General features: G+C 33.0%; 1 protein-coding gene across 1 annotated transcript in view; it reads right to left on the bottom strand.

Annotated features, from left to right (window-relative positions):
* Positions 1-9,886, bottom strand: part of LOC145318111 (uncharacterized) — a 36,369-nt gene extending 26,483 nt beyond the window's left edge. The window contains exon 1 of the mRNA XM_080159461.1: positions 9,827-9,886. Within this exon, the coding sequence (XP_080015587.1) occupies positions 9,827-9,886 (60 nt within the window). The remainder of the gene's footprint in view (positions 1-9,826) is intronic.
* Between the last annotated feature and the right edge of the window lie 3,242 nt (positions 9,887-13,128).

Here is a 13,128-nt window from a genome sequence, read left to right as displayed (position 1 = left end):
CTTCACACTGCACTAATATTGGATTTTTTTTTAAATTAGGAGGGGGAGGGGTACAGTACTTGACTGACACTGAAAAAAATTAGTCGTGTGTACATGTTAAATGTTAAAATATAATGCTATGCAATGTTTATACATATTTAAATCTTTGAACCCTGCTTGAATAATTCTATGGAAAATTACAAGATAAACATATGTGTTGAAATAGAAAATATTTTTTTTTAAAGCGAAGCTTTTGTATAGTTATTAAGTCCATATGTTCATAACAGTTAGCTCATTTTGATAATTTAAACATGTTTTGTCATATTGCTTTACAACTTTGCATGATAACTTCTTGGGCAGTTAGGTACGAATTAGAAAGCATAGCAACTATATAATCATTACTAGAAAGTCCGATCTGAATTTTCAAGTACTGATTCCTATTACAATAAGGAACAATATTAAAAGTAAAGCATCTATATAATCAAGTTCTAAATCTATGTCAGCATATCCTTAAACAGTATTCTGTATTTAAAAAGTTTTGCAACAAATTTATGTATAATTTTGTCAAAACTTATTTATATTTCATGGATGATGTCATCCTTGTTTTAAAAAAAATCACAAACTTAATTTTATACAAACTTTGAGATTTAAATGATTTCTTTATTCACACACAAATCCGCATACAGTTATAGAAAAAAATCTTCCAATTTATATCTAGAACTAATAAAACATTTTTTTTTTCAGGTGCTAATATATGTTCATGGTTACATAAAAGAAAAGATGAGAACCGCGTAGATTGAATTTCAAAGAATGTATATGTTTTTTTTTAAAGTGAAGCTTTTCTATAATTAGGGTCGGTCCGTCTGTCCGTACGTCTGTCCGTCCGTTCGTAACGGATAGCTTTTTTTTGTTAATTTAGGCATGTTAGAATTGTCCTATCGATTTTGCCTGGTGATTCCTTTATTAGTAAGGTACGATTTAGAAAGCGTAGCAACTCTGTAATCATTACAAAAATGTCCGTATGTCTATTTTAAACATGTTATTTTTTTTTCTTAAAAATACATATTTATGTGATTTAATCATCGGATTGATCTGATTTTTGGTATATTGATTCCTAGGACAACAAAGCATAAAGAGATGCAACTCTATGATCAAGTCCTGAAAATGTAAGTACATAAAAAGTGTGCAAAAAAAAATGCAGACCTTTTTAAAATTTAGATTGTGCGGCTTGTGTTAATAGTAGACAAACTTTATGCATACTGCTAGAACCGCTATGTCTATTTTTTGAAATATAAAAATGATTCCTGTGCTACGTATAGTTTAGGAGCTATGTTGTAAAATGTCCCAACTGCCTTAAAACTTGACTTGCGAGTAAATCATTAAAGATTAAAGTATATAAAAAAATATGTACCTTTTTAAAATTCAAATTGCGTGGCTTGTGTTAATAGTAGAACAACGTTGTGCATACCGTTAGAACCGCTATGAAGTCTATTTTATGGGAATATAAAACCATTACTGTGCTACTTATAGTTTAGGAGCTACGTAGTAGAATGTCCCAACTGACTAAAACTTGACTTGCGAGTAAATCATTAAAGATAAAAAAAGGGTGTGCAAAAATGCGGACATTTTTAAAATTCAAACTGCTCGACTTGTGTGAATAGTAGAAAAATGCTATATATATCGTTAGAACCGTCATAAGCTCTATTTTTTGGAAATATAAGTACGATTTTTGTGCTATTTTTAGTTTAGGAGCTGTATTGATAAATGTGAGAAAAGTGAAATTTTTTTTTTAGTTTTAAGTCAGTTGGGACATTTTATCACATAACTCATAAATTATACGTAGCACATGAATGGTTCTTATATTTAAAAAAAAATAGAGTTTATAGCGATTCCATAGGTATGCCAAACATTTTTCTACCATTAACACAAGCTGAGCAATTAGAATTTTAAAAATGTACGTATTTTTATTTGCACACCCTTTAATTCAATCTTTAATGATTTACTCGCAAGTCAAGATTTAAGCCAATTGGGACATTTTACCACATAGATCCTAAACTATACATAGCACAGGAATCATTTTTATATTTTCAAAAAATAGACTTCATATCGGTTCTAATGGTATGCATAACGTTTTTCTACTATTAACACAAGCCGCGCAATCTAAATTTTAAAAAAGTCCGCATTTTTTTTTGCACACCCTTTATGTCCATAAACATTATCCTGTATCAAGCAGTTTTTCAACAAATTTACATACATTTTCGCTTTGACTCTTATACATTTACATTATGATTATTCAGTTCTGACACTATACAAGTGTTAATGTCCGTTTGTCCTACCGTTTCAGTGCTTTGCTTTTATGGATGTTGGCATCTTGTTTTATTGCACATTCTATACTTTAATCTTTAATGATTTACTTGCAAGTCAAGTTTTATGTGTAAGTTGGGACATTTTACCACGTAGCTCCCTAACTATTTGTAGCACAGAAATTGTTTTTATATTTTTAAACTAAAGTTCATAATGGTTTTAAAAGTATGAATAACATTTTTCTACTATTAACACAGGCCGCGCAACTTGAAGTTTTAAAATGTTTCCATTTATTTTTGCTCACTCTTTATATGTGTCCCTGGGTTTGTCCCTGCTAATATCTATTCTTTGCAAGGTTGTCTCTTTTATTTTCAAATCTAGATAGGATTATCATTATCCTCATAGGATTTTTTTTTCAATTTTGAAAATTTTGTACAACCTTCCCCCCCCCCCCTCTCCCACAAAAAAAAATTTGACTCTGGCTGCGGCTCTCGGTCTCCTTGCCTGCCTTGCCTTCTTGTTGAATAGTTTTGTAGGATTAGATTGAGAGTAAGTAAATAAATAGTTATTTTGTGGTAGGCTGACAGACTTTCGTTGTATAGAGAAGTTTTGCTGCATGTTAAAATGAGATACACTTTCATGTTTTCCATCTACTCACAATGGCCCCTCAGACAATAGCCATTGTTATCAACATTCCAGCGGCGAATTAGCAAGCGGTCAAATTCTACAGGCAAGAAGGGGTAAGGGTTCCCCCTTCCCAGCGTAGCTGCCTACCCTTTCTCCGGCTACACCAGTTCACCCCCTCAGATGGCCTACCCTTCTCCCTTTCACCTGGATGAAGCTTAACCACTAATCTGCACCCCTTCTAACCCCCTACCCAATTTATCTATCTATTTTGGTATCTGTGTATATAAACTGCATTTTTTGTTAACTATGATTAGTATCTAATAAACCTTTGAAACATCTAGATTAAAAGGACTTTCATTGGATAGCACCACTGGAGCTTAGGGGCTTCATCGGACGAATTTATGCCTTTGGAGTAGAGGGGTTGTTTCAGTTTGTTTCCCTCTGCGCTAGAGGTGAAATTCTTGGACCGTTTGAAGACATCCAAAAGCGAAAGCATATGCCAAGTATGTTTTCATTGATCAAGAACCAAAGTTAGAGGATCGAAGGCGATTAGATACCGTCCTAGTTACTACAATTTCTCGCATTGTATTATAAACGGCTTTCCGCACCTCAGCACCTCAGGGCTAAAAAAACTATTTTTAATCTTATAATTGTACATTTCTATATTTGTAGAAAACTGGATATAATACAATGCTAGACATAGTTTTTTCGTATGGATGAGAACAGGTTCCTATCCACCGGATTCCAATGAATACGAGAGATTCAATTAAAGTTTTTGAACCAATGCGTAAGAAAACATGGTTACTCTTTTTTGAATTCTGTTTTGTTAGTTCTAAACTGGTATTGTCAACTTTAGGTTAGGTTAGTGGTCTTTAATTATACTGAGCTGGATCTTTAAATCATTTTATTGGTGAGCCAGATTGGGGTGCGCCAAATTTCAGCCAATCACAGCGCGGCATTTCATAAAATGATGTGCTCTCATTAGTGGAAAGTTGGCTCACCCCGATCTGGCTCACCACTAAAATGATTTAAAGATCTAGCTCTGCATTCTAAAAAATGTTTAGGGAGTGAGGGGATATTCTTTTTTAATTTACCAGGAATCTTAAGGATTAGACTATGGACAAAAAATTTAACCCTTTTGTACCATAACATAACATAAGATTTGAAATTAATTATAAATATCATTTAATACACAATCTTGCTAAGAACATAGGACTTACAGACTAGACATAGTGATGCAACACTGCGCCCCTAGAATCTAAATATGAAATTAGAATATCCTAAAATCATGAATCTTAAGCTTTCCTAAAACTCAATCAGCACAGCAGTTTTCAAAATCTTAAGCTACAGACAAATAATTAACAACATTAATGTATTCCATTGGCTTTGCCCCTGATCTCTAGGGGAGGGAGAAGGGGGTCAGAAAAATAGCAAAAAACCTCCCAAAGACATTTATAAAGCTTCAATAAAAAGTTTAATCAATTTAGACCAGCAGTTTCCAAGATCCTTATCTTCATTTAAAAATATTCAACTTTATTTTATGGGACTTAGTGTTCATCAGGCACTTAAATGAGGGGGGCTGGGGATGTTGCCTTCCCCCCCCCCCTCATTTAAATTTTTTTGAGAGGATTTTTTAACTATGGACGATTTCAATTGGGAGGTTAGATTATTAGATTAGATTAGATATTTATTTTATGACACACATAACAAGTAAAAATAATAACAGTGTTATAATACAGGTATTAAATATTCATATACAAACAAAAAAATTGAATATGAATAAAATATTAAGGACAGATCAAATAATAATTATGTACAGTGTCAAAGGACTAAACAATCTCGTGAGAGGTAATATTGGATAGCCTTTGCAATAAATGATATACAAGTTTAAAGAAAACAAAAATAGGAATATAAAACAACAACAGAAATTAACTAAAAGGATTATATTTCATTCCAATGTGAAAATGAGGGAGTGAGGAAGGGTGTATGTGAGAGGACTAGAACATTAGATATTAAAATTTTTTTTAATAAATAAAATTGATAATAGATGAAGTATGGAGTTAAAGCTATTACTTAACCCATTAGTGCCAAGCGCCACTTTTATGGGCCGATCGAGCTGTAAGTTTCAGGGAAGCTTTATAATGGTCAAAACGGAATTCGTATTTTTTTGTTTTGCTCTAGTGGCGTGCACAGGAAAGTTGCAAAAAAACCCGGTTTGGCTTTACCATAAATACCAACCAGGCATTAACACCCGTTTTTGGTGCTTTCCCCCAGTTTTAAAACCAGGTTGACCTGTATAAACCCGGTTATTTTGACCAAAAATCGAAAAATGTAATTTTTGAACGCCAAAAGTGAGATGAACACTTTTTAGAACTTTGATACGATCCGTAATTGAAAACTACACAACCTCATGTAATCTAAAGAGCTACAAGTATAATACGAAGCGATTTATTTCAAATTTCGTGTTTAGCCGGCGATTTCGGGTAAAAAAACCCTGTTTTGTTGTTGTTGTCAAAAAAGATCTATTAGTGAAACCGGGTAATAAAAATTTCAGGCTCAAAATGGAAATGCCGAACCGGGCCTATATAGGGCGTAAAAAAACGATAAAAAAATCATATAAAAAATAATAATTTAAATAAAACGAATTCACAAATAGATGTACTTGTCAATAAACTTTAGATTTAACGAAAAAAATCAGTGACTTTACTATAAAAACAAAAAAGTTAAATGGGGTATTTTGAATTTTCATGATTTTCAAACTTTGTTGATCTATACCCGCAAACGGAAGTAAGCAAAACTACCTGCTCCAGGGGGAAATGAAAGCCAGGGTAGTAGAGGGGGGATTCATACTGAGAATGATGCAATTATGAAGCCAAAAACCAGTTTTTTTACATTTTCTGGCACCGGGTTTTAAAACCCGGTTCGGCACTAATGGGTTAATTTAAATTTCTCAAAAGACATGAGCGGCATAAAATTCTATTACATGTGGTTACAATTCTATTTAGTAGGCACTTTTTAAGCTTGCTTATAAATTGCTTTTTAGTCAAACTATTTCTTATATTGTCAATATCATTAAAATTATTCCATAGAGTTGGTAAGGAACAGTAAGGTAGTCTTTCAACTAGAGAAATGCAAGAAGCAGGTATAGTTAGATAATCATCATTTCTAAGATTATAATTGGCAATTAAATCACCCCTACGGGGCCACATGTTGTTAAAAGACCTAGGCAATAGATCGTTTTTGTATTCATACATAAGCTTAAGTTTAAAAAAGATACACAAAGAGTCAAAAGGTAGAATTTGAAGATTTTTAAAGATCGGACCAGAGTGACTATAATATGTTGCTTGTTTTATACATCTTACAGCCATTTTTTGCTTTATTTTGATGGCATTAAGAATTGAAGGCGATGCACAAGTATATATTTGAATTCCATAAACCAAATGGCAGTGAAAAATTGAAAAATACAAAGATTTCATAGCACTTTCTGTTAAAAGGCTTTGACATTTCCTTAAGCAAAAGAGAGATTTAGATAGTTTTTTGTTTAATTCTTTTATATGATACTTAAAATTTAGGGCTGGATCTAGGTAAATGCCCAAAAACTTGATTGCAGGGATTTCACTTTCATGGTTTACAAAGTCAATTTTATGTTTAAGTAATGGATTTGGATTCAGTGTATTGGGATCATTCTCATCAAAGTAAAGGTTAATTTCATTCCAAGGTATAAGGGATGGGGATGGGGAAAATATTGTAAATTTGGTTTTGTTGGGATGTAAACACATCTGATTGGCTCTGAACCATTGAGAAATATTTCGAAGTTCAGTGTTAACAAACGAAATAAGATCATTAAGGTTTTTTCCCGAGGCTAAGATTGTTGTGTCATCACAAAAAAGGAGAAGTTTAAGTAATGTTGACTTTGGAAGATCATTAAAAAATATCAAGAACAAGATTGGTCCTAAAATGCTACCTTGAGGCACACCACTATCTACTTCTAATGGTTCAGAGTCAAATAGCCCAAGCCTTACAAATTGAGTTCGATTGGAAAGATAGGACTCAAACCAACTAAGCATATTACCATGAATACCAAATTTACAAAGTTTCATTAAAAGTGTCTGTTTAGGCACGCAGTCAAATGCTTTTCTAATGTCACAAAAGATGCCAATTGTGTATTCTTTTTTATTCATAGCTTTACTCACATGATTTAGTAAGTGTATCATAGGATGAAATGTAGAATTTTTAGCTTGAAAGCCAAACTGAAGTTCATTAATCAAATTATTTTCAGACAAATAATCTTGCAAGTGGTTAGCAATGTATTTTTCTAATATTTTAGAAAAGATTAAAAGAAGTGAAATTGGCCTATAGTCATTTAAATTAAAAGGATCACCGCCATTTTTAACTACAGCAGTTATTTTTGCCATTTTAAATTGATCTGGTACATTTCCAGATTCTAAAGATTGATTAAAAATAAAACACAATGGATCTAGAATTGGTGTAATAATTTGTTTTAACAAGAAGGAGGATACTCCAAAATAATCAACAGACTTCTTACTTTCAAAATTATTGACAATTTCAATAATGTTAGCTGGTGTAATACGTGGAATGTTAAATAAAAATTCCGATTCTTCAAGATAACTATCAGGTGGCCTGTCAGTAGGATTGATAGTTTGCCTAATATTATGTGCAATATTTGAAAAGTGCCTATTAAATGCTTGACCCATGTTGTTTTCACCAATAATATCAGTACCATCTATTACAAGTTTTTCAGTTGAGAAATTATTTTTTGACTTAAGCCCAGCGACTTGTTTTATAATCTGCCAATTTTTTTTAAGGTTTCCCTGGTTAGCTAAAAGAAGATTGCTGTAATATACTTTTTTGGCCGTTTTTAAAACTTTGTTGTAAGCATTTTTATATTTTTTATACAATTCTTTATTCACTTCCGACGGATTTTTTTAAAGCTGAGACTGTAACTGAAATTTTCTAGCCCTAGACCTAAGAATCCCCCTGGTCATCCAGGGTTCTATCATGTGATAGTTTTTATTAAAACGAATTTCTTTCAATGGAAAGTTCTGATCAAATGCTTCCTTAAATATTTTCTGAAAAGTTTCATAGCTATCTGTAGGGTTATTATGGTTATAGACTTCAGTAAAAGGTAAGTTAGTTAATTTTTCTTTGAAATTTGCAATATTATTTTCAGAGAAATCTCGACTTGAAATTACTTTTGGGGTTGGCTGACATTTGTTTGTTTTAATAATGTGAAAAGTTGAGAAATGATCACTTAAATAGGTGGTGATTATTCCAGCCACCATTTGGTCTTTAACATCATTAGTCCAAATGTGATCAATTAAGGTTGCTGAATGAAGATTATTATGGCTGGATACTCTTGTTGGGTTAGAAATAAGTTGCAAAAAGCCAGCTGAAAACAACATATCAATAAACTCAGCAGTGTGATTATGAGAATTATAGGAAAGAAGATCAAGATTAAAATCCCCACAAATGATTGCTTTACATTTGCGTTGAGAAATAGAGTCTAAAATACCCTGAAAATGCTCAAGAAACATTTCAGTTTGCATAGAAGCTGTTATATTATTTACTCCTTTACTTGGGCTACGATAGAAATTACCTACAAGAAGTTTTTCCTATTGCCAAGTTCAATTTCAATGAATAAACATTCAATTATTTTTTCATGAAAGATAGAATATTCATTTAATATAGAAAATTTTAAGGATTTGTTAATATAAAAGCCAACCCCGCCACCTACAAAAGTTTTCCTTGTTTTGTATAAAACTTGATGGTAATCATTAAGTTCATACATGGATGGCATAATTATGGAGAAAGTCTCTTGCAAACAAATTAAGTCAAATACAACCCCTTTACTTTTCCAAAATGCAATTAAATTGGATAAACTAGAAAATTTAGAGTTCAGAGATTGTATATTTATACTTAGAAGTGAGATATTTTTAGAATTTTAAAATTTTTGGCTAAAACTTTCTGGGCAATAATATGAAGAATCAATATCAATGTCTTTGTATATATCTAAATCTACATCAAAGTCAGAGTTTTCTGAGAAAAGAAGCCTATGCCAATTTCGATTTTGTAATGCATTAACTCCATTTTGATGAATTAATTCCTCCATTTAAACATATATCCAATAAGATAATATTTCTCACATACACACACAAAAAAGGGGAGGAGTTGCTTTAAATTAACCATGGGAAAACAAAGATATGAAATGGGGCCGGCAGAATAAAAGGGAAAGGGGAGGAGTTGGTTTAAAAGATTCATGGGAACAAGGAGATATAAAATTATGGCTGCAGAATAAAGGGGAAGGGGGATGATAATCCAAGCAGAAAGGAGAAATTGATCCAATGGATGTGAATGAGCACAGGTAAAAATTGTGGTCAGGTTAAAAGGGATTTATAGATATATTAGGGTGCCTTAAATAATCATTAAATTGAAAAAAAAAATAAAAAAGGGCTTTGAGGATTTCTAATAAAAAAGAAAATGAAAACCAAACACAGTAAGAAATTTAAGAAATGTAAAAAAAAACCTGCTAACATCTATTTATGAAAATTTAAAGGTAATTGTTGAAGAAACAAACTCATAGTTAGAATAAGAATACTAAGATTAGCAATACAGAAAAAAAAGCTAAATAATATTTTATATAAGTTTTAGCATTGTTCATTCAAATTTGCAGCGTTAAATTTGTTGATTAAAATATCCTGGTCAGTAGGTAATTTTCCAAAATTAGATTCACCTTTAAATTTATCCTGAGATGATTTAGAATTGGAATTAATTGGGGCTGCCTGCCATCTCTCATGGGGACTTCTTGATTGTGCTGGACTGCGGGCTCTTGTATCTGCTCTCACTCCAGAAGCTCCACCACGGCCATTTGGGGCTCTACTATGTCCAACAGACTGACCTCCACGACCTCCAGATTGTCTGCCACGTCCTCCAGGTTGGTAGTACCTGTCCCCAACATTTTTAAAAACATTTCTAAGACTTATGATAAGCTACACTGAAAAGTAGTATCATATTGTTTCAGTGGTTAGCGAGATCTTTCAATACACCCAGACAGCCACCAATACAGCCACACTCACACACACAAATACACATGAATCTTGAATGTCGTCCTCCTAGGAATTTCAAAAGAAATATTTGAAGTATTCTAGTACATGCAATAAAGACAGACAAAGTGAGATATTTTGATGAAAAACTGCCTGCCAAGACATCCCAAATAGAAACATGGGAATAGAAACTACTCTCATTATTTTTGAATTATTTATCAAATAAGGCAGTAGTGGGGGTTCAGATCTTGACAAAAAAATTACTAACTGAGAATTTTTCATAATGGTTTGAGTATCCCCTTCTCTTAAAGAACACCTTTGCTTGCATATCATCCTACATAATTCTTTTATATAAAGTAGCTTAAGTACTAAACCATTAGAATTCTTCAGTTTAGGGCAACTTTACAGGTCAAAGGGTGGTTTTATGCTAGTTTTTTGCTTATTCCTTTCCCATAAAGACGAAGCCTCTAGTCCCTAGTATGTACATAAAGACTTGTTTACATTTTAAAAATGATTATAGATATGATTCCATTGTATTATTAACAATATTTCTAGGAATCATCTTTCAGAGATTAATTTGACATGCACACTTATTTAGAGATGCAACTTTATTGTAAACTATCTACTGAATCTAGAGGCTATAGTTTTCAAAGGGTAGGGATGGGTAGAAGAATAGCCTAAACCTATCCTATAATTCATATTTAATAATAGAATATCCCAAACCAAGAAATGGACGTATCTCTTAAATAGAGCACCCAATCAGTAAACAATAGTTTTGAAAACCTTAAGCTACAGACAAAAAAATTCTTAGCACTTTAGATAATTTGCTTTACCCTGTTCTAGTCACTAGGGGACGGAGAAAGAGGCCAGAAAAATAGCTTAAAACCATCTAAAGACAATTCTTTAGCTTCCTTTAAAAGTTTTAACAATCCAGACATCTCTAAGATCTTTACCTTGAGACAAAAAAAACATCTTTATATTATAGGACTAGCAACTACGCTCCTAGAGGCCTCTTTTTTCTAGGGATGATTTCTCTTGGGAGGTTGGTGGTACCCACCCCCAAAATAGCTATAAATATTCCCAGGAACTATGAGGAGCTACATTGTAAAGGAGAGCTAAAGGGTGTGCAAAAAAAAATGCGGACATTTTTAAAATTAAAATTGCTCGGCTTGTGTTAATAGTAGAAAAATGTTACGCATATCGTTAGAACCGCTAGGAAGTCTATTTTTTGGAAATTTTTTTTAGCTCCTAAACTATAAGTAGCACAGTAATGGTTCTTATATTTCCATAAAATAAACTTCATAGGGGTTCTAATGGTATGCATAACGTTGTTCTACTTTTAACACAAGCCGCGTAATTTGAATTTTCAAAAGGTACATATTTTTTTATATACTTTAATCTATAATGATTTACTCGCAAGACAAGTTTTAAGGCAGTTGGGACATTTTACCACATCGCTCCTAAACTATACGTAGCAGAGGAATCGTTTTTATATTTCCCAAAAGTAGACTTCCTAACGGTTCTAACGATATGCGTAACATTTTTCTACTATTAACACAAGCCGCGCAATCTGAATTTTAAAAATGTCCGCATTTTTTTTTGCACACCCTTTATATGCACACAGACAGACATCCTATTACTCTTATTGAAAATGGTCGCAGGAATTATTTATTTGATATTTATGGTCAATTTCAACAGTCCAATCAAAACTATTCTAACCTCTAAACTAGCGCAATATTTGTATTGTTATACAGGGTGCACCACATAAATCCGGACTTTTTCTTATTTTTAAACAAATAAACATAAAATCGTCAATTTTAAAGATTTTATTGACTTTTAAAAACTGGGAATCAACCTAGGTATATGATCCTGGTCACCATGTCCCTGTTCAAGCAGGCGAAGTTCTCCATGATAGGAGCAATGAGAGAGGTCTTTTTGATATGGGCGCGACTATTAGTTCATGCTTTAATGGCGCTCCAGGCCCAAAAGTCCATTGGATTAAGATTAGGGCTGCTGGGAAGCCACATCTCCTTAAGGAGTGAGTAACAGCAGGATCCAAATTAATCCGTAATTGAAAACTACATAACCTCATGTAATTGATAGAGCTACAACTAACATACAAAACAATTTATATCACATTTAAGATTTTGGCTATAGGTACCGCCCTTTTCGGTTAAAAAAGCCCATTTCTTAGAAGTTTTAAAACTTTTGATATTATATGTGGACGGGTATCTTTACTCGCGCCAAGCAGGGCAATAAAACTAGCGGGTATCTTTACTCGCGCCGAGCCAGAGCTATATAGAACGTAAAAAAATGATAAAAAAATCATATAAAAAATAATAATTTGAATAAAACGAATTCACAAATGAATGTAGTTTCCAATAAACTTTAAATTTCACGAAAAAAATCACTAACTTTACTTCATAAACAAAAAAGTTAGGAGGGGTATTTTAAAATCACCTCGTTTTTCTTGGTTTTCAAATTTTGTTGAGCTATACCGGCAAACGGAAGTAAGCAAAACTGCCTGCTCCAGGGGGAAATGAAAACCAGGGTAGTAGAGGGGGGATTCATACTGAGAATGATGCAATCCTAAAACTGAAAACCGTTTTTTTCGGCATTTTCTGGAACCGGGCGTTAAAAGCCGGTTCATCACTAATGGGTTAAAATCTACCACGATCCACTTTGTCGGAGTACTACAGCCAAGTCAGCTGGGATAGAGAGCTCTAGTCTTTTCTAGTGTTTTCACTAGGTATCTAATAGTATCTCCAGCAAGTTTCATTAGTCCATCACACCTACAGATGGGCTGAGGTCAAATTAAGTAGGCCCAAGTCATAAATCCACGGTAATTTATCTGCGCAATTCGAATCTGCCTTGTTGAACATATGCGTGGCCAGCTCGGCGTACACGTCCTCCATCGTCCAAAGATTTTCATGGGCAAAAAGGTCATTACCTAAGCTTTTTATAGTGGGGTCAAACGTCCTGATTGGTCAAGTAGTTTTGACGCTATGGCCGTTTAAAAAAAGTCCGGATTTATGTGGTGCACCCTGTATGTTCCTTTCAAAATAAACTAGCAGTTATGCCCCTCTATTGGCACTTGAGAGAGAATCCAAAAACCCATTTATTTTAAAATAGATTTTTTGTTTAAATAGGGGTGGGG

This window comes from Acartia tonsa, chromosome 4 (assembly GCF_053477335.1).
Source record: "Acartia tonsa isolate MP-2025a chromosome 4, ASM5347733v1, whole genome shotgun sequence".
Taxonomy (NCBI): domain Eukaryota; kingdom Metazoa; phylum Arthropoda; class Copepoda; order Calanoida; family Acartiidae; genus Acartia; species Acartia tonsa.
This window is presented reverse-complemented; position numbering and strand designations above follow the sequence as displayed.